This window comes from Gorilla gorilla, chromosome 2 (genome assembly GCF_029281585.2).
Source record: "Gorilla gorilla gorilla isolate KB3781 chromosome 2, NHGRI_mGorGor1-v2.1_pri, whole genome shotgun sequence".
NCBI classification, from domain to species: Eukaryota; Metazoa; Chordata; class Mammalia; order Primates; family Hominidae; genus Gorilla; species Gorilla gorilla.
Genome location: NC_086017.1, coordinates 43,371,944 through 43,394,438, shown reverse-complemented (window position 1 = coordinate 43,394,438; position 22,495 = coordinate 43,371,944). Strand labels below are relative to the sequence as shown.

The 22,495-nt window shown below is 38.3% G+C and overlaps 1 protein-coding gene across 50 annotated transcripts in view; it reads left to right on the top strand.

Moving 5' to 3' along the window:
* Positions 1-21,215, top strand: part of CLASP2 (cytoplasmic linker associated protein 2) — a 223,912-nt gene extending 202,697 nt beyond the window's left edge. For all 50 annotated transcript variants that reach the window (XM_055383029.2, XM_055383025.2, XM_031009614.3 and 47 more), the window contains 4 exons: positions 452-580; positions 4,971-5,177; positions 15,706-15,822; positions 18,753-21,215. In XM_055383029.2, coding sequence (XP_055239004.1) covers positions 452-580; positions 4,971-5,177; positions 15,706-15,822; positions 18,753-18,839 — 540 coding nt within the window. In that variant the 3' untranslated portion in view covers positions 18,840-21,215. The remainder of the gene's footprint in view (positions 1-451; positions 581-4,970; positions 5,178-15,705; positions 15,823-18,752) is intronic.
* The last annotated feature ends 1,280 nt before the right edge of the window (positions 21,216-22,495 follow it).

Genomic DNA, 22,495 nt, shown 5'->3' with positions numbered 1-22,495 from the left:
AACCTCCACCTCCCAGGCTCCAGTGATTCTCCTGCGTCAGCCTCCTGAGTAGCTGGGATTATAAGCACGTGCCACCACCCCCGGCTAATTTTGTGTTTTTGGTAGAGATGGGGTTTCACCGTGTTGGCCAGGCTGGTCTCGAACTCCTGACCTCAAGTGATCCACCCACCTCAGCCTTCCAAAGAGCTGGGATTACTGGCATGAGCCACCGTGCCCAGCTCCAAAACTTCTTTTTATAGTCTGAATGTAGTCTTGATTTCTTGCAAATAAAATAAGTATAATAAATTTTCAATTAGAGATAAGAAAACTTAATTACGTAGTATACCGCATACTTTATGCAGTTATCTACAACTCCTCCCCCAATATTAAGGCCCTTAAGTTACAAAAATTGAAAATGTTAAAGATTATCTACAACCCAAAATATTAAAAACATTTAAATGTTTCTTCTTAGCCTACAATCAGGGCTTTGGCATTAAAGGTTTTAAGAGAAATCCTAAGGCATCAACCAGCAAGATTTAAAAACTATGCAGAATTGACTGTCATGAAAACATTGGAAGCACATAAAGATCCTCATAAGGAGGTAAGTTACCTGGCAGTTAAAGTATTATTCCATTATTTTATTTCATGAAACATGTAACCATTGTGTAAAATGTAGCCTTATTAATGATTTTCTTGAACATTTGCCTTGACATTCAGGGTAATACCTGATGGAGATACAAGCATATTTTTTTCTATTAAATGAATTAAACAGTGATATCATGACCTTTCACCTAAAACAGGCCAGCTCTAGGAAATAATTTATTTAATTTTGTTTTCTCCTTCACTTCACTTTTAGTTTTCTACTTAGAGTTTAGCAATCTTATTTTCACTTTTCATTTAGCAATAAGAATTTGATTTTTTAGAATAACTAATGAAGATAAGAAATCATTGTTTTGGGGGGGTTGTTTGTTTGTTGAATCAGGATCTCACTCACTCTGTCGCCCAGGCTGGAGTGCAGTGGTGTGATCACAGCTCACTGCAGCCTCAGCTTCCCGGTTCCAGTGATCCTCCCACCTCAGCTTCCCGAGTAGCTGGGACTGCAGGCATGCACCAGCACACCTGGCTGATTTTTGGTATTTTTTGTAGAGATGAAGTTTCACTATGTTGCCCAAGCAGGTCATTGTTATTTTTAAGTGATAAATTGCCTAGAGGAGCTATATATCTGTTGCAAGTTTATTCACCAAAGTAGTGAGGACAGCTTTCATGGAAGAGTTCCGTGAACCTGTTTCATAGTACTTGGTAGCCATGATATCTCTCTCCCCTTCTTCACCAGTGACATCGATTAGGTAACTATGAGGATTGAAAGAATTAGAAAAAAAATGTTCAAATAGGGACTATTTTTTTTATTTCAATAGGTTTTTGAGGAACAGATTGTGTTTGGTTATATGAATAAGTTCTTTAGTGGTGATTTCTGAGATTTTGGTGCATCCATCACCCTAGCGGTGTACACTGTACCCAATGTGTAGTCTTTTATCCCTCACCCCACACCCACTCTTTCCCCCAAGTCCCCAAAGTGCATTGTGTCATTTTATACCTTTGCACCCTCATAGCCTAGCTCCCACTTATGAATGAGAACATATGATGTTTGGTTTTCCATTCCTGAGTTACTTCACTTAGAATAAAGGTCGCCAATTCCATCCAGGTTGCTGTGAATGCCATTATTTCATTCCTTTCTATGGCTCAGTAGTATTCCATGGTGTGTGTGTGCGTATATACACATACACATGGTGTGTGTGTGTGTGTGTATATACATATACACAATTTCTTTATCCATTCATTGATTGATGTGCATTTGGGCTATTTCCATATTTTTGCAATTGCCAATTGTGCTGCTATAAACACCTGTGTGCAAGTATCTTTTTCATATTATGACTTCTTTTTTTCTAGGTAGATACCCAATAGTGGGATTGCTGGATCAAATGGAGTTCTACTTTTAGTTCTATAAGGACTATATTTCTAAGAGAAAGCAACTGAGCAGTAGCGTTAGGTATCTATGGTAGAACCAAGACAGAAGCAAAAGACAAATCAAAAAAGGAAGGTTAAAATAGCAGTGAGATAAAATGAATCAGAGCCAAATGCAAGAGCTAAAGCTATAAACCTCTCCAAAGAAAGCAGAGGTATAAATCTTTGTTACCTTGGATTAGGCAATGATTTCATAATATAACTAAAAGCAGAAGCAACCAACAACAAAAAAGACAATTTGGACTTCATCAGCATTAAATCCTTTTGTGCTTTATTAGCTTAGTGGTCAGCTAGAGGTAACATTTAAAAAAAAAAAAATTGGCTGGGCATGGTGGCTTACGCCTGTAATCCCAGCACTTTGGGAGGCCAAGCAGGTGGATCACTTGAGGTCAGGAGTTCGAGACCAGCCTGACCAACATGGCAAAACCCCATCTCCACTAAAAATACAAAAATTAGCCAGGTGTCATGGTGGACACCTGTAATCCCACCAATTTGGGAGGCTGAGGCAGAAGAATTGCTTGAACCAGGGAGGCGGAGGCTGCAGTGAGCTGAGATCATGCCACTGCATTCCAGTCTGGGTGACGGAGCAAGACTCTGTCTCAAAAATAAAAATAAAAATAAATAAAAAATCAAAGGAAATCTTTTCTGTCCTTCAAAGGACATTATCCTGAAAGTGAAAAGGCAACTCATAGAATGGGAGAAAAATTTTGCAGACATGTATCTCATAAGGTACTAATATCCATAATATATATGCTTACAACTCAGCAATGAAAAGATGGCCCAGTTTTTTAAATGGACAAAGGATCTGAATAAACATTTCTCCAAAGATATACAAATGGCAATAAGCACATGAAAAGATGTGCAACATCATTAGTCATTAGGAAAATGTAACCAAAGCCATAGTGAGAGACCACTTAACACCCAAAAGAAATATAGACAATATGTTGGTGAGGATGCAGGGAAATTGAAACCCTTGGGGTAATTACTTTTTTAAGAGATTTCACTGTGACTCTTTTAGAAGACTGAATCATAACTTTTAAATATATCTGGATTTTTGCAGGGGTTTTGGGGTTTTTTTGTTTTGAGACCGAGTCTCGCTGTCACCCAGGCTGGAGTGCAGTGGCATGATCTCAGCTCACTGCAACCTTTGCCTCCTGAGTTCAACTGGTTCTCCTGCCTCAGCCTCCCAAATAGCTGGGATTACAGGTGTGCACCACCATGCCCAGCTAATTTTTGTGTGGAAACGGGGTTTCGCTGTGTTTGCCAGGCTGGTCTCGAACTCCTGGCCTCAAGTGATCTGCCTGGCTTGGCCTCCCAGAGTGCTGGGATTTCATACTTGAGCCACCTTGCCTGACCCAGTTTTGTTTTCTGTTTTTGTTTTTGTTTTATTCAACCGTGTTTAGTAGTGGTACATCTATGGCATTTCACTGAAAGTTTAAAAATGATATCTAATATTTGTAGTTTAGTTATCTACCTTTTGACCCAAATAAGGCCTGTAGCATCCCTACAAAATATAAAATTGACACCCTTAAGGTATTAAAGCTGAAATTAGCCCTGGGTCTTCTAACGTCCAGTGTATTTTCTTGTTTTTTGTTTGTTTGTTTGGTTGGTTGGTTGATTGGTTGGTTTTTAGACGGAGTCTCACTCTGTCGCCCTGGCTGGAGTGCAGTGGCGCGATCTTGGCTCACTGCAATCTCTGCCTCTCTGGGTTCAAGCGATTCTCCTGCCTCAGCCTCCCTAATAGCTGGGACTACAGGTGCATGCCACCACACCCTGCTAATTTTTTTCTATTTTTAGTGGAGATGGGGTTTCACCATGTTAGCCAGGGTGGTCTCGATCTCCTGACCTCGTGATCTGCCTGCCTCGGCCTCCCAAAGTGCTGGGATTATAGGCTGAGCCACCACTCCCGGCCTTTTTTTTTTTTTTTTCAGTGTATGTCCCACTGTACCTTTCTAAGCATTTTTCACCTATTGAGATCTTAAGTGAGAGACTGCCAAAGTAGCATCAAAAGCAGTTATTTTTACGTGTTCTTAAGACTATCTTTAGAGATTACAGACTCTAGTGAGAAGATAGACAGCCATTTCTTGTCTTCATCACAAAACCAGTGTTTTACCCTCCCCAAGCTCAATACAGAAGGAAGAAAATCATTAGGAAAACAAGGAGGAATAGTATGTTAACTTTGGACCACACATTAATCATATGATTTTTATTTTATTTCTCATTAATGTGATACAGAGGGCTCAAGGACTCCTAGAGATGAGAGTACTAATAATGAGCAGAGCTTCAACATGGCTTATGCAGGGGACTCCAGTCACATTGTAGTCTAAGTAAATAGAGCCTCCTCACCCTAACACAACTAGACCACAATTTGATTTAAAAACTACTTTAAGGCCGCTCACGGCAGCTCACATTTGTAATCCCAGCACTTTGTGAGGCCGAGGCAGGAGGATTGCTGGAGCTCTGGAGTTTAACATCACCGTGGGCAACATAGCAAGACCTCATCTCTACTAAAAATAAAAATAAAAAAAATTAGCCGGGCATGGTGGTGCATGCCTGTAGTTCCAACTACTCAGAAGGCTGAGGTGAGAGTATCACTTGAGCCTGGGAGTTTGAGGCTGCAATGATTGATGATCAAGCCACTGCACTCCTTCCTGGGTGACAGAGCAAGACCCTGTCTCAAAAAAAAAAAAAAAAAAAAAAAAACTACTTTAGCCAACGGTAAAAAAGAACACAAGAAGGGAGAATAGTGTAATAAAGCCCATGTATCCATCATCTAGCTTCAGCTGTTACTGACATTTTGCCAATCCTTTTATCTGTAATCTGTACCCTCACTTTTCATGTTTGTTTACTGTAGCATTTTCAAAGCAAATTCCAAACATTATATTGAATACTTCATGAAGTTTATACTTCCAGGATGTAGTGTAATATTTTAAAAATTACTTTCTGGCTTAATTTCCTATTTTTTTTAGGTGGTGAGATCTGCTGAGGAAGCGGCATCAGTGTTGGCCACTTCAATTAGTCCAGAGCAGTGCATCAAAGTGCTTTGTCCTATCATTCAAACTGCAGACTACCCAATTAATCTGGCTGCAATCAAAATGCAAACAAAAGTGATAGAGAGAGTGTCCAAGGAAACCCTAAACCTGCTTTTGCCAGAGATTATGCCAGGTCTAATACAGGTAAGCAACAAAGCTTGGAGAGGAATAAGCCATGATACATTTGGGATACAGTTATTTTAGGTACTTTCCAGGCATCATTACTGGCATGATCAAGCCTTCCTCCTGTTTGTCTGCAATATTCAGGACAAAGACTTTTCATAACTAGCCAGGGGGTTATAGATGTGGGTGTGGTAAAATTTACATAACATAAAATTAACCGTTTTTAAGTGTACAATTTAGGAGCGTTAAATACATTCACAGTGTTATGCAACCATCACTACTATCCACATACAGAAATTTTTCATCATCCCAGACTGAAACTCTGTACCCATTAAGCAATAACCCCATTCCTTCCTCCCTTCATCCCCCCCAGCACCTGGTAACCTCTATTCTATTTTCTGCTAGATTCCTTATAAGTGGAATAATACAATATTTGTCCTTTTAAGTCTGGCTTATTTCACTTAGCATAATGTTTTCAGGGTTCATCCATGTTGTAGCTTGTATTAGAATTTCATTCCTTTTTATGAATGAATAATATGCCATTTATGTATTTGCCACAAATTGTTAATCTGTTCATCTGTTGATAAATATTTGGATTATTTCCTTTTTATTGACAAATATTATAATAATTTCCTTGTAATATCTTCATGCACTTATATATATACATCTAGAAACAGAATTTCTGGGTGTTGCCAGATTTCACTCCAAAGTGGTTATACTAATTTACAGTCATAGATGTAATGTGTTTCTCTTTAGCTGCATAAACCCAATCATAGAAACATTTTAACAAAAATGAGATGTGTTTTATAACATGCTTTAAAACTTAACCATACATTGTGAACTCTTTCCATCCAATAAATAATATTTTACAATATGATTTTAATGGCTAATATTACATAGTATGTATATTAAGAACCCTCCTAAAGAGAACTAATCATTATGCATCTGTAGTATTGTATTTTTTATTCTACTGTGAGCTTAATGTTACTAAATTGGGAGGTCCTAACATAAGATCCAAATTTCTTTGTCTATGCCTTAGTACTAAGAACAGAGTATAATAGGCTGGGCACAGTGGCTAACACCTATAATCCCACCACTTTGGGAGGCCAAGGTGGGCAGATCACCTGAGGTCGGGAGTTCAAGACCAGCCTGACCAACATGGAGAAACTCTGTCTCTACTAAATATACAAAATTAGCCAGGTGTGTTGGTACATGCCGTAATCCCAGCTACTCGGGAGGCTGAGGCAGGAGAATTGCTTGAACCCGAGAGGTGGAGTTGCGGTGAGCCAAGATTGTGCCACTGCACTCCAGCCTGGGAAACAGAGCAAGACTCTGTCTCAAAAAAAAAAAAACCAAAAAAAAACACCAGAGTATATATAATATGTATATGTCATATATATAATGGGTACTGAATCCATGTTTGCTGAATAAATAGCTTAGAGTATGAGGATACTAGCAAAGAGCTATTGTGGCTTTAAGTTCTTATAAATTTCTTATTTCCTCTGATGATAGGTTGGTGCAGGATTTTATTGCAATTATTGGGAAAAGGCATCTTACCTATCAGAAAAGCAAAAGAATGCTAATGAACATAAATACTAGCATTTTAACTCTTTGCTATAGACTATTAAAATTAAGGTGTGTAGGTATTAGGACCAGAGCAAAGAAAGGCAAGAAGGCAATGGCAATATACTTTTTGAATGCCTTCATATTTTCTCACTAGAAAATTATCTCACTGAGCAACTAGGATCGCATACAAAAAACATGAAAAACATCTTCAACAAAATTAGGAAAAGGTATCCCAGTGAAGCCCAAAATATGAGCAGATAGGGCCAAACCGCCACCAGCAGCAAGTTCCCCTGCAAATATCAGTGGTATGGAAAAGTGTGAAGGAAAGTCAAAAGTTACTTTTAAGACCCCGGGGCCAGAGAATCACCCAAGTTCTCACCCCTAAAAGAGGTGTCCCCATTCAGAGTGAAAAGCTAAGTATACATAACTGATAAAAAAAATTGGAGGTAAAGGCAGAGGTCCTGCAGGAAGCCCAAATCATGCTGGGGTGGCATGGATCCTCAGGGCTCTTAGAAATACCTTGCAAAAGCTCCCTTCCGGAAAGAGCTTATTTAGCAAAAAATTCCTTGACTAGAGTCTAAACTAAGCATCTATGCAACCATAAAAAAAGAGCAAAATCATGTCCTTTGCGGCAACATGGATGCAGCTGGAGGCCATTATCCTAAGTGAATTAACTCAGAAACAGAAAACAAAATACCACATGTTCTTGTTATAAGTGGGAGCTAAACATATTGGGTACACACAGACATAAAAAATGGGAGCAATAGACAACTGGAAACTCCAAAAGGGGTTGGGAGAAAAGGGAAGGGTTGAAAAACTACCCATTGGATACTGTGTTCACTGTTTGGGTGAGGGGATCAATAGAAGCCCAAACCGTCAGCATCACACAGAGTATACTTACGTAATAAACCTACACATGTACCCCCTGAATCTAAAATAAAATAAACTGAGCATTATAGCAATATTGTGGCAGAGGTGACTACCCAAAGGCCGTATTTTTAAAAAAAATGGGTAACAAGAAGAAAGAATCCTGCATCAGTAAAGCTAGAAAAGCTTTCATGGTGCAACCCACTCCCCAACACAGAAAATTTATTTTAAAATACGGAATACAGAAAAGTGTCTTTCACTTACACATGAGCAACAGAAAACGGTTGTGGAGGTCAAGCCCAAAGATACTGCCTATTCTTCAAAAAAGAGGAAGAAAATAATGGCGCGAGGTATACCTACAGTGAAGATACACTAGACACATGGACACAAAGCAAATGAAAACTTAAACCCAAATTTAAGAAAACAAGGTAAAAAAAAGTAAGAAAACTATAGAAACTAATAAAAAGCATGAATCATATTTTAAAGCTTGTAAAGGGGACATTAGACAATAGATCTATTCAAAACAGAGCAGTCAGAGCTCAAGAAATAATATTTTACTACCAGTCTTCAGTGGAATATACCCTAAAGATGAAAGGAACTGCAAAGAAATCTTGAACTGCATTCAATATATTCATAGTTAGGAAAGATGCTGGTATGGTTATTTTTTAATAGTAATAACATCAATACACATATCAGATAGATAAGATAGATTAGGACAAAGCAAATAATTATGTCATAAAATGAAGTAAATCTTAAAACCTTAACTTTGAATTGGGTATGTCAAAATGAAAATATTATTTAATTTCTTATCTCAAAAAATGTTTCCTACTAGCCTCTGAATCAGTATCAACTCAGTAACACTGAGCATCCCTACCACCCAGATTGTGGTCTTCAAATACCATTTTCCACTCAAAAGAGTCAGGTGTCTTTGGGAAAATGACTGAGTCCAGGTTTGGAGCAGGTAATGTATAAAATGAGCCTGAGAATTATTGACTGAAAGCAAGGAAACTATTCATATTTGAGGGTCAAAAAGAATAATGCTACAATGAATTAAAATACATCAAATTTTAAAGTGAAATTCATGAGTTTATATTGATACTTTAAAAACTGGCCAACTTTGAAGATTATTGGGTTATTCCCAAAATTGGTTAATAAAGAGAAAGAATCAAAGCACATAGACTACCTATCCTATTTTCAGGATAACCAAATATTTGATGAGATAAAGTACTTTTAGAAGGATTCCAGCTAGTAAATTCAGAAGAAGTTATTGACTTACAAAATTATTTTTGGCCAGGTGTGGTGGCTCATGCCTGTAATCCCAGCACTTTGGGAAGCCAAGGAGGGCAGGTCACTTGAGGTCAGGAGGTCGAGACCAGCCTGGCCAACATGGTGAAACCCCATCTCTACTAAAAATACAAAAGTTAGCCGGCTGGTGGCAGACGCCTGTAATTCTAGCTACTCAGGAGGCTGGGGCGGGAGAATGGCGTGAACCCGGGAGGTAGAGGTTGCAGTGAGCCAAGATTGCAGCACTGCACTCCAGCCTGGGAGACAGAATGAGACTCCATCTCCAAACAAAAAATATGTATATATATTTCTTAGGCAGTGTGTGGTAGCTCACACCTGTAATCCTAGCACTTTGGGAAGCCAAGGTAAGAGGATCGCTTGAGCCTGGAAGTTCGAGACCAGCCTGGGCAACATAGTGATGCCTCGTCTCTACAAAAAAATTGTTTTTAATTAGCCAGGTTTTCTTACCTGGGTTGGTGGCTCACAGTGGCATGCCTGTGGTCCCAGCTATTCAGCAGGCTGAGGTAGGAGAATCACCTGAGCCTGGGAATTTGAGGCTGCAGTGTGCTGTGATCATGCCACTGCATTCCAGCCTGGGTGACTAAGCAAGAGCCTGTCTCCAAAAAATATATATATATATTATATATGTACATGCACACACATATATATATATATTTGGCCTCATTGAAACAATGGATATATGAAGTGATTTTCAGTAGCCACCAACATCATTAGGTAAAAAGATGTTGGGGCAGGGTATACAATGGAGGAGTTAGACTAACAACATCTGAACCTACTGACCAATCTTAACATCACTGAAGGTGGGACAACTAGACAAAAGTTTTCTTGCCTGGCTTGGTGGCTCCCGCCTGTAAACCCAACACTTTGGGAGGCTAAGGCAGGAGGATTGCTTAAGCCCAGGAGTTGGAGACCAGCCTAAGCAACATAATAAGAAACTGTTGCTACAAAAAAATTTTAAAAATTAGCCAGGCGTGATGGCGTGTTCCTGTAGTCCCAGCTACTTGGGGGGCTGAAGTGGGAGGATCACTTGAGCTCAGGAGGTAGAGACTGCAGTGAGCCATGATCATACCACTGCACTTCAGCCTAAGTGACAGAGCAAGATCCTGTCTCCAAAAAATAAAAATTAAAAGTTTTCTTTTCTAAAGCAGTTGAACCTAAATCTAATCCAGTCGTCAGTTTAACTGTCAGTTTAAAGGAAGTTCAGAGAATAGAGAAGCATGTTAAATTGTACCTTAAGGGTATATTCTGTCAAATTCAGAATGTAGGAAATTCTACGAGAAAAACTGCCAAATTTCTTTAATAAAGAAATGGCATGAAGAAAGAGGAAGAGGAGGTTATCAACTGTTAAAGAGTCTCAAGAATCTAATCAACTTGGCTGGGTGTGGTAGCTCACGCCTGTAATCCCAGCACTCTGGGAGGCTGAGGCAGGCAAATCACCTGAGGTCAGGAGTTCAAGACCAGCCTGGCCATAGTGAAACCCCGTCTCTAGTAAAAATACAAAAAATCAGCCCGGCGTGGTGGTGCGCCTCTGTAATCGCAGCTACTCGGGAGGCTGAGGCAAGAGAATCGCTTGAACCTAGGAGGCAGAGGTTGCAGTGAGCCGAGATTGAGCCATTGCACTCCAACCTGGGCAACGAGAGCGAAACTCCTTCTCAAAAAAAAAAAAAAAAAAAAAAAAAAAATCTAATCAACTTGAAAAAGAACAAAATTGGAGTACTTACACTCTCAATTGTAAAATGTATTACAAAGCTATGATAGTAAAGACAACATGGTACTGTCATAAAGGTAGACTTAATAGATCAATGAAATAGAATCCAAAAATAACCCTCACGTTTATAGGCAATTGATTATCACAGTTTTTTGTGGGGAAGAAGAGTATTTTTAATAAATGTGATGCTAGGACAACTGGGTTTCCACATGAAAAACAATGAAGTTGAACCCCTACCTCACACCATATACAGAAATTAACTCAAGGAGTGATGCACAGAATATGGCAGACAGAGTAGGAAGCTCCAAGAATTGATCCTTCTACTTAAGCAACCATTGAGCTGGCAAAAAATGAATAGAATCAACTTTTTTGGAACTAGGATCTAACCAAAAACTTATAGTAACCAAGAGAGTACTTAATGAAAGAAAGAGGCTTACTTTCAGTACTTTAGAATAATACTACAATGAATTAAAATACATCAAATTTTATTTCAAAGCAAATTCTTTTTTTTTTTTTTTTTTTTTGAGACAGAGTCTCACTCTGTCACCCAGGCTGGAGTGCAGTGGCACAATCTCGGCTCACTGAAACCTCTGCCTCCTGTGTTCAAGCAATTCTCCTGTCTCAGCCTCCTGAGTATCTGGCTGGAACGACAGGTGCCTGCCACCATGCCCGGCTAATTTTTGTAGTTTTTAGTAGAGACAAGGTTTCACCATCTTGGCCAGGCTGGTCTTGAACTCCTGACCTCATGATCCACCCGCCTCGGCCTCCCAAAGTGCTGGGATTACAGGCGTGAGCCACTGCACCTGGCCTATTTCAAAGCAAATTCTATGTATCATGTCATATTAAATACTTCATGAAGTTTACACTTTCAGGACATAGGATAATGTTTTAAAAATTACTTTCTGGCTTAATACTTCCAGGACATAGTATAATGTTTTAAAGATTACTTTCTGGCTTAATTTCCTGTTTGTTTTAGGTGGTGAGTTGCCTGGATAATTTTTTTAATTTTTTGTAGAGATAGTGTCTTATTATGTTGCTTAGGCTGGTCTCCAACTCCTGGGCTTAAGCAGTCCTCCTGCCTCCACCTCCCAAAGTGTTGGGATTACAGGCATGAGCCGCCGAGCCAAATAAGAAAACTTTTTTAGGTGGCATCTCATTGAATGACACATAATATCTAGTTGTCCTGCCTTCAGTGATGTTAAGATTGATCAGTAGGTTCAGATGTTATTAGTCTAATCCCTCCATTATATACCTTGCCCCATCATCTTTTCACCTAATGATTTTAGCAGCCACTGAAAATCACTTCATATATTATTGTAGCATGATTCTATTCATTTTGGCCAGCTCAGTGGTTGCTTAAGTAGAGGGGTCAATTCTTGGAGCTTCCTACTCTGTCTGCCATTTTCTGTGCATCACTCCTTGAGTTAATTTTTGTATATGGTGTGAGGTAGGGTTTCAACTTCATTCTTTTTCATGTACTGAAAATACTTTTTTACTTTCAGTAAGAAACTTACTTAACTGCCTACCATCCCCCATGCTCAGTAGCCTTGATGATGGTGGCCCATGTTTGTGGTGTAGCTTGCTGGTGCCAGGAGGGACATGGACCTTGTTCTCAAAAAATTGTGGTTATGTTTTTTTTGTTGTTGTTGTTGTTGTTTTTATCTCTGGCATTCCCTGAGAGGGTGGCACAGAGACTAGCCTTTGTTTCACCTCCCATCAGGCTGAAGTGGCTTCCTAAGTGGAGTCTATTGAAGAGATTTAAAAACATGCTACCCATAGCCACCTGAGGCAAGGGAGAGCAGACAAGACAAGCAGCAAACAAAAGCCTGGGAAGGAGGAAGCTGAGGAAGAAGATAATTGGTGAAATAAGGGTTTTGCTGGGCCCACGTGTACTGAGGAATCCACCAAAAGTATGCTCAGAAAAGACCTTAGAGCAGGGGTCCCTAACCCCCAGGCCATGGACTGGTACTGATCCATGGCCTGTTAGGAACTGGGCCACACAGCAGGAGGTGAGCAGTGGGCAAGCAAGCATTACCACCTGAGCTTCGCCTCCTGTCAGATCAGCAGTGGCATTAGATTCTTACAGAAGCATGAAGCCTATTGTGAGTTGCACATATGAGGGATCTAGGTTCCATGCTTCTTATGAGAATCTAATGCCTGATGATCTGAGGTGGAACAGTTTCATCCTGAAACCATCCCCCCATCACCCTTCCCCATCCGTGGAAAAATTGCCTTCCATGAAACCAGTCCCTGGTGCCAAAAAGGCTGGGGACCACCGTCTTAGAGGACCCTAGGCTTGGACCTCTGGATGTTCTTTGGGCTCCATGCAAGTAGGAGTTGGGCTAAGACAGAATTGTAGGCAGCCTAGCTAATTGAATGATTACGCAGCTCAGAGTCAATCTGCAAAGACTGGGAGAGTTTGTCTTGTTTTGACCCCAAGCATTTAAGGAAATCTCTGTCAGGTCACTGGCTGACTGCTGAGGTAACAAAGAGACTTCAGTGACCACGTACCGTAAACAAAATTTACTCAAACAAATCAGTGATCTAAATATAGCTACTAAAACTATAAAACTCATAGAAGAAAACATAGCGATAAATCTTTATGACCTTAGATTTAAGTTCATCCTCTATGGCAGTAGATTATTAGATATGACACCTAAAGCATCAATGATAAATAAAAAATAGGTTAATTGAAGTTCATCAAAATTAATAACTTTTGTTCATCTCAGGACCTAATCAAAAAACTGAAAAGACAACCTATAGAATGGGAGAACATTCTTGCAAATTATATATCTGATAATGGTCTACTATTCCAGAGTATATATAAAGAACTCTTATAACTCAACAGCAAAAGGATAAATAACTTTTAAGTGGACAAAGGACTTGAATAGCTATTTCTTCAAAGAAGATGTACAAATGGCCAGCAAGTACATGAAAAGATGCTTGGTGTCATTAGTAATTACAGAAATCAAAACCACAATGAGATACCACTTCATACCCACTGGGATGGTTGTGATCAAAAGAACAAAAGTAACAGGTTTTGATGAGGATGTACAAAAATTGGAAACCTCATACGTTGCTTGCATAAATACAAATTGGTGGTACAGCTGCTGTGGAATGCAGTTTGGCAGTTCCTCAAAAAGTTAACATAAAGGCCGGGCACGGTGGCTCACGCCTGTAATCCCAGCACTTTGGGAGTCCGAGGCAGGTGAATCACTTGAGGTCAGGAATTGAAGAGCAGCCTGGCCAACGTGATGCAACCCCATCTCTACCAAAAATACAAAAATTAGCCAGGCATGGTGGCGGGCGCCTGTAATCGCAGCTATGTGGGAGACCGAGGCAGGAGAATTGCTTGAACCCTGGAGGTGGAGGTTGCAGTGAGCTGAGATCACATACTGCACTCCAGCCTAGGCAACGGAGCAAGACGTCATCTCAAGGAAAAAAAAAAAAGGAAAAAGATAAAGTTAACACAAAATTGTCATATAACCCACCTATTCTATTCCCAGGTATATACCCAAAAGAAGTCAAAGCAAATATTTAAATAGTTATACATGAATGTTCATAGCAGCACTATTCACAGTAGCCAAAAGGTGAAAACAACCCAAATATCCATTAATAAATGGATAAACAATATGATATATCATACAATGGAATATTATCCGATCATAAATATTACATTCCTATTCCACTCCTTGCCCATAATACCTCATTCTGCCATGTGATTCCCTAACTGTTCTGGGAAGGGACAGTGCATGTCTTTTTGGACACTGAACATTATTTACCTGGCCTGTTCTTGTCACATACCAGGCACTTAAATATTTAAACATTGAATGCCGTACTCTTTGCAGTGTTATTTGTAATAGGAAAAATTTAGCAGGAAGGAGGTTATTGGGGAGGAAGATGTAAACTTACAATACTCTAGAGTGGTTAAATTAGGAAGCATACTAAATGAATGCCTCATATCATTATTATAAAGACCATATAGAAAAATTAATTTACATTATAATTGCAATTATATTAAAATGATGGAAAATAAAATTAACAGTTTGATTGCATGACTTAGGAATAATATACTTTTAGCTAGATATCTATTGATATTTTAATGTTTCTGCAGTTGTTTTAGAAAGATAAAATGATTAGGATTTTAGTGGAGATTAACTCTATTTTTCCCTGGAGTAAAATGTGCATATTCATTCAGATAATTGATTCAAAAATATTTCATGGATAAGATTGCTGTAGACTATTGAAATAGAGTAAGTAGTGTGATCAAAAGCATAAGTGGGAGAGATGGACAGAGAAAGGGAAGATGTTGGTCAAAAGGTACAAAGTTTCAGTTAAAGAGTATTAGGTTCTAGCTATCTATTACACAGCACAGTAACTAGTTAATAATGTATATTTCAAAGTAGCAATTATAAAAGAAAATGCATTTTAAATGTTACCACAAAGAAATGATAAGTATCTGAGGTGATGGATATGTTGATTAGCCTGATTTGGTCATTCCACAGTGTACATGTTTTGAAACATCACATTATACCCCATAAATATATACAATTATTATTTGTCAATTAGAAACAAGTTACTTTTTTAAATACAATTAGGTTATTAAAGGCACAATAAAAGCATAGGGGAATAGTTTACATAGACTGGATTTATTAGAGAAGGTAATTGCAGGGATGGAACAGATGTAAAACTTAATTGGGCCTGGATTATGTGACTACCTTGAGCTACCAAACCAATGAGTTTAGGTTTTATCGGATAGTGAGGAGCGCTGACTGCCTTAAAACCTAATGCTTTAGGAAAGTTAGTCTGGAGACTTTTTTCAGGGTGAATTGGCAAGTGAGCAGCCTCAGAGTCAGAGAAGTGCAGCTTTCCAGACTAAGTAAGAACCTGATATAGAGGGCTAACAGTGAGGGCGCAGTAGGGGAAGTGAAGGGAGAGAAGGGCATTGTCTATGCTTGAAAAGGTTAAAAAGTTAACTTTGTTCTGCACTTTTCTCTCCTTAGTATGCTCGAGATTTCGTCTTTCAGCTGCATCTTCTGTCCCTGTTAAAAAGGTAGTTTTCTCAGATCCCCTGGAGTACTAACAGTGGACTTCTCTCCATAGGGTTATGATAATTCAGAGAGCAGTGTTCGGAAAGCTTGTGTCTTCTGCCTGGTGGCTGTTCATGCAGTAATTGGTGATGAACTAAAACCACATCTCAGTCAACTTACTGGCAGTAAAGTAAGTAGTGCTGCTGTGTTTTAGAGATGGTGGCCATAGTACATCCTTCAAAACTTAGTTATATGTCTGTAACAGTAAGCTTTTTATTTGGCATTTAATAAGTCAGGCTTTGAGCATCCAACTTGCCTTTATTATTTCTGTTTTGTATTTTATCTTTTTCTGCTCTAACATTTGTTAGATGTTCACGCAGGTGAAGTCAGCAGTTTGTTGGGGTGATTGGTAGGTTTCTGTGAGAGAAAATGCCTGCAGCTTCTGGTTATTTATAATAGTCAGCTGACTCCTTACCAAATCCCAGACCCAAATCTTTACCCCTGACCACTGTTTTATTAAGAATAAATAGACTGTTGTGGTTATATATTAATGGATTACTGTATATCTCTCCAAATATAGAATACTAGCACATTTTAAAATTTTTCCCCTTAAGAACTATGATAATCAAATATTTGTTCTTCTCTTTCTATTATCCAAATTAATGTGCAACTTTAACTTGGTGTGTTAAAATAAAAGTTTTCTGATTCATTGTTCAGACTTAAAAAAATAAGTAAGTCTTGCCTTTCTCATTTGATTGCTACTACCAGTACTTTAAAATTCATTCTACTAAGGTGGCCAGGCAAAGTGGTTCATACCCCTAATCCCATCACTTTGGGAGGCCAAGGTGGGAGGATCACTTGAGACCAGGAATTTGAGACCAGCCTGGGCAACATACTGAGAAGACCGTGTCTCTAATAATAAAAATAATAATAATTGTTTTGAATTAGAAGTTTGTTCTCAAGGGTGAAGATAACTTCTGATTGTTGAATCATGGCTTATGAACCATTTAGCAGAAAGCACTTACCGTCACTTAAAGAATTTCTGAAACCCTAAGGATTGTCTTACTGTGGTCAAATTTATCTTTTAATAGCAAAAAAGCAGAATATACATATAATGGAAAATGAGCCTAGGTAACACACTTTACATTAAGTTATAGATAGATTTAACAATAATTCTTAACTCGGGTTATAAACCACTTCGAGACTTAGGTAAAATCTCATCTTAAGGAAAATGCATTCAGATAAAACCATGAGAGACAAAGTTTTAAAAAAATAGAAAAATGCATAATGGAAACAATTACATGTCGTTTCAGAGGGTTCTGTGATCCCCTGAATCCCATGGCTACCAGGTTAAAAACTCTTGGATCAAAGAGTTAATGTTTAAAAAGCAAACCTTCCAAAACAATTAAAATTCAGCACTTTATCAGAACAGTAGGTAGCCAGTAATAATGTTACACGTGAAGACAGTAGGTAGTTGGAAAAAATATTTTTGAATAACGTTAGATGAAACAAGTAGGCCAGATGTAGTAGCTCCCACAGCACTTGGGAGGCCAAGGTGGGAGGATCACTTGACCTCAGGAGTTCAAGACCAGCCTGGTCAACATAGGAACACCCTGTCTCTACAAAAAAAGAAAAAAAATCAGCCAAGCGTGGTTGCATGTGCCTGTGGTCCCAGCATACTTGGGAGGCTGAGGTAAAAGGATTGCCTGAGCCCAGGAGGTTCAGGCGGCAGTGAGCCGTGATCACACCACTGCATTCCAGCCCAGGCAACAGAGCAAGACCCTGTATCAAAAAAAAAAAGTAGAACACAGAATTGTATATTTATTGATTACAAACTTCATAAAGTCATGATCTCATACAAAGACTGCAGAATGACACAGAGATATTTAAAACATTCTTGGTAGGATGACAGTGGCTTCATGGTCTAAGATCTTAGGTCCTGTAACCCAAATACCTGAATTCCTATTTTTGCCCACTTCTTACCCACCCCTGTGACCTCAGGCAGTAACTTAATCATTCTATATTGTGATTTCCTCATCTATAAAATATGAAGATAAAGATATAATGTAAAACAGCATATCGTGTAACACCTAGTACTCAATTGTTTGTTATTATTGCTTTAATGGTGACTTCTGAGTTTACTTTAATGTTATATTAGTCTGTTTTCATGCTGCTATAAAGAACTGCCCTAGGCCAGGTACGATGGCTCATGCCTGTAATCCCAGCACTTTGGGATGCCGAGGTGGGCAGATCACAAGGTCAGGAGATCAAGACCATCCTGGCTAACATGGTGAAATCCCGTCTCTACTAAAAATATAAAAAATTAGCCAGGCACGGTGGCAGGCGCCTGTAGTCCCAGCTACTTGGGAGGCTGAGGCAGGAGAATGGTGTGAACCTGGGAGGTGGAGCTTGCAGTGAGCTGAGATTGCACCACTACACTCCAGCCTGGGCGACAGAGTGAGACTCCATCTCAAAAAAAAAAAAAGAACTGCCCTAGACTGGGTAATTCATAAAGAGATTTAATTGACTCACAGTTCCGCATGGCTGGAGAGGCTTCAGGAAACTTACAATCATGGCAGAAGAGTGAGCAAACATGTCCTTCTTCACATGATGGCAGGAAGGAGAAGAATGGGAGAACTGCAGAGCGAAGCGGGGAAAAGCCCCTCACAAAACCATCAGGTTTCGTGAGAACTCGCTATCACTAGAGCAGCACAGGGGAACTGCCCCCATGATTCAGTCACCTCCCACAAGGACCCTCCCCCAACACATGGGGATTACAATTCAAGATAAGATTTGAGTGGGAACACAGAGCCAGACCATATCAAAAGTTTTGTATGTGATCCCTACAATATATTTTGAAAAGACATGATAAAATACTCTGTCATGAACAACTTTCAAGACTTAGAAACTTTTTTGACTTTATATATTTTTTTCAGATGTGCTAGGCAAAAAAAAAAAAATTTGTTATTCCTAATTATCAACAATAACTTGGGCATTATAATAACCCCCAGCCTAAAATCTATCTTTCAGAGCTCACATATATGTATATAATATTTTAATGAGTATCTTATAATTTGGAGCAGCTTGCTCAAATGACATTTATTTGGCTTGAATCTGCAGATGAAGCTACTGAATCTTTACATCAAACGTGCACAAACAGGTTCTGGAGGAGCTGATCCCACTACTGATGTTTCTGGACAAAGTTAGTGAAGCTCATCACAGCGAACCAGGTCTCTCAAAAGAAAGGACAGATAGACCACCCTCATCAATGAAAGGAAATTCTCAAACACATCCTTTGGAACTTACTATTGTTTCCCAGTTTTAGTTTTTCGTTTCGTTTCGTTGTGTATTTTCTGTAACAGAGGACTATCCTCAGTCTGCATGTAACTTTTATGATAGTTATTCCAAATTCAGGAAGAAGCAGTATTAACATCAATTGATCGATACAAAGTAATTTTTAATCTAATTCATCATTTCACATTGTTTGTACTTTGTCTTCCCATTAACCTTTGCCAGTGTTATGATTGTATAAATTTTTTTAAGTGCTGGTTAAACAGGAATGCTTAAAGCTTTAAAAGTTTAACAGTCTAAAACATTTTTGCTTTTATTCAACTGCAGAATAATATTTTTATTGCTACTTTGAGTTTTGTTTCGTATCATGTCCTATGCTAGAAATATTTAAATGATGTGAAACAAAGCAGGACTAATTTGAACTACAGCTGGACTCCGTTTGTGTGATGGTGATACATGTCATTAGTTGCAACTTCTTTGGGGTGATCTATAGTTTGAAAACTAAAACCTCAAAGACAGATGTTACAGAATCAGCCAGTTCTGTAAAACTGATATTGTCTGTTGGTTATTGATCTTGCCATCTTTATTTAAAACCATGTCCCTTCTATGATCCCTTAAGAAAGCTGCACCAAATCATCTGCCTGTTTTTTCTTGATACTTACTGAAATAGGAGGTTTTATTGCAGGGTTTTTTTTGGTTTGTTTATATCTTTGTTGTGAATGATGCTTTTTTGTATTTATTAATATCAAATTCACTTATGAATAAACTTGATAATGGAAACGGACAAAAAAAATCAAGTGCGTGTGTGTCCTTGACCGTCTTCTGTTTCTCACGTAATAAACAAATTATCGAGACATGGGAGTGACCAGCACCTTTTCTTTAAATGGTGGAACCTGGTTTCCTTTTACCATGAAATTGTCTTACTTGAAAATATTGATCCTGATGAGAGAGAAGATGGTGCCAAGGCTGTCTTTGTATGATGGGCTCAAATTCTCTACCTCTTCAGGGCTAATACTTTTAACTGAGCTGCTGCCTATAGTGTCTTTTGGAAAACTACTTAAAGGGTGATTTTCTGTTACTTTTTAGCAAATTTTTTTAATCACCTCTTGCTACACCCATTCTTTTCATGTGCAGCTGACTCAAAAATTACCAGTTTTGGTGAAAGGCCAAATTAGATAATTTGGAACCAGGATACTAATGATTTCTCATCTTTACTTTTTTTTAATCCTAATATAAAGTGAATTTGATTGAAAAGGCAAATAGCTATTAGGGAAGCAATTTGCTATTGTTGCAGAGTTATCTGTACTTTGTTTAACTGAAAAAAATGTAGAAATATATGTAAAGAATTTAAGACAAGAGTACTGAATGGATGATTTGTCATAGGCTTTCCCCTTCCTTTCTTTCTGTTCTAGCAGCAGGAAAAGTTTCTCTATATCCTCTCCCTCTACCTGTAACAATTTTGTTTTCTACTGTTAATTACATTGTGTATTTATAGGTCTATGCTTACTGTTGTGCATATACTGGCAATAAAACTGTACATAACATTACTTGAAAAAGTTAATAATGTATATCAGTTTTTCTGTCTCACTGTGTAACAAGTCACTCAGTTTTATTTTAACTTTAGACGGTCTTGTATCAGTGGTGGTCTCTTGAATTTTGTAAGTTCATCTGAGGAGAAAAGATTTTTCAGGTGTAGCTACCACAATCAAAGGTATATAGCTACATACGCATGTATATATTACAGCTTATCTGTAAGAAGAAAATGCATTTTAAACACTGAACTCTTCTCAGCATTTTATGACCTTTGGATATGTTTGTAATCATTTTGAATCAAAATATTGATTTAATTTTGACCTCTGGTTTAAGATACTGCTTTAACTACTGTTGACAACCAAGTAGAGTGACTTAAGCTGAATAGTAACTCTAACTGGAAAATTAGATAAGCACCTGGCATCTAATGGCAATGAATTAACTACACAACAGAAAAGTATGGTTTAATGTGTCCAAATGAAAGCTAGTAGATGTAAACATGGAAAAATTGTGTTTACAATTTTATAATCTCAGTTGATAAGACTATAAGAAAGCTGATTATTTAAATCACTATATACAATACACCCTTAATTTGTGCATTCCAGAAACATACTGAGATGTCAGCTACTTAAAAATGGTCAGGAAAAGCTACTGTTTATATTTTTCCTCCTGCTATTCTCTCCAAAATTAATTATTAATAAGTGTTGTTCATTTACTGCACTGCTGAGAACTAATTAAAATTATATATTCCAGATTGTAAAACATGTTTATTTCTTCTGGGTTTCAAAATCTATAATATACTTCTGACATTTTCAAGTAACACGTGGTTTGAACCTGAGGCTTCAATTTTGTAGTTAATCTGCTGTGTTCCTTCATATTTTGTTCTTACAGACTTTAAGTCAAAATTACTTTTATTATCAAGTTATGTCTTACAGTAAAAGACTGGAATCTTACTGATAACATCATTGGTAAGGCCAGGTCTATTTGTTAATTCAAATGTAGCTTATAATTGCTCAATTAGAATAGCATTTACAGTAAATAGAAATGATAATTAGCATATTACTCCATAATACATGAGGCTTTTTAAACTTAATTTTTTATATCTTTGCTTCTGGTATTAGTTTAATTCATTTTGTTGCAATTAGTACAGTTTTGCAGCTATATAAAAGGTTTGGAATTCCGTTGTTGAAAAAAAAAAGAGAAAGACCGAGCGCAGTGGCTCACGCCTGTAATCCCAGCACTTTGTGAGGCCGAGGCGGGCAGATCACGAGGTCAGGAGATCGAGACCATCCTGGCTAACATGGTGAAACACTGTCTCTACTAAAAATACAAAAAATTAGCCAGGCGAGGTGACAGGCGCCTGTAATCCCAGCTACTCGGGAGGCTGAGGCAGGAGAACAGCATGAACCTGGGAGGTGGAGCTTGCAGTGAGCCGAGATCACACCACTGCACTCCAGCCTGGGGGACAGAGCAAGACCATCTCAAAAAAAAAAAAAAAAAAGAAAACCTATCAGTTAAAAAAATTATCCATCTTTATTGTAGGATATTTGGAAAATAATGAAAAACTGAAGAAGAAAAAAATTATTTTTAATATCACCACTAAAGATAATCTGTATTGCTTGCTATTTTTTAGAATACTAAGATAATGAGTTGGATGTAATACTGAAAACTGTAAGGAAACATTAAATTTTGTTCACTGGAAGAGTGACAGGATTAGAATTAACTAACATTTTGAATACTTCTGTGCATGTTATTTAACAATACTTTTGGGGGTTTTGTGGGGTGGGGTTTGTTTTTTGAGATGGAGTCTCACTGTCTCCCAGGCAGGGTGGAGTGCAATGATGCGATCTCAGCTCACTGCAACCTCAGCCTCCCAGGTTCAAGCAATTCTGCTTCAGCCTCCCAAGTAGCTGGGATTACAGGCGCATGCCACCACGCCTGGCTAATTTTTGTTTTAGTAGAGACAGGATCTCACCATGGTGGCCAGGCTGGTCTTGAACTTCTGTCCTCAAATGATTCACCCACCTTGGCCTCCCAAAGTG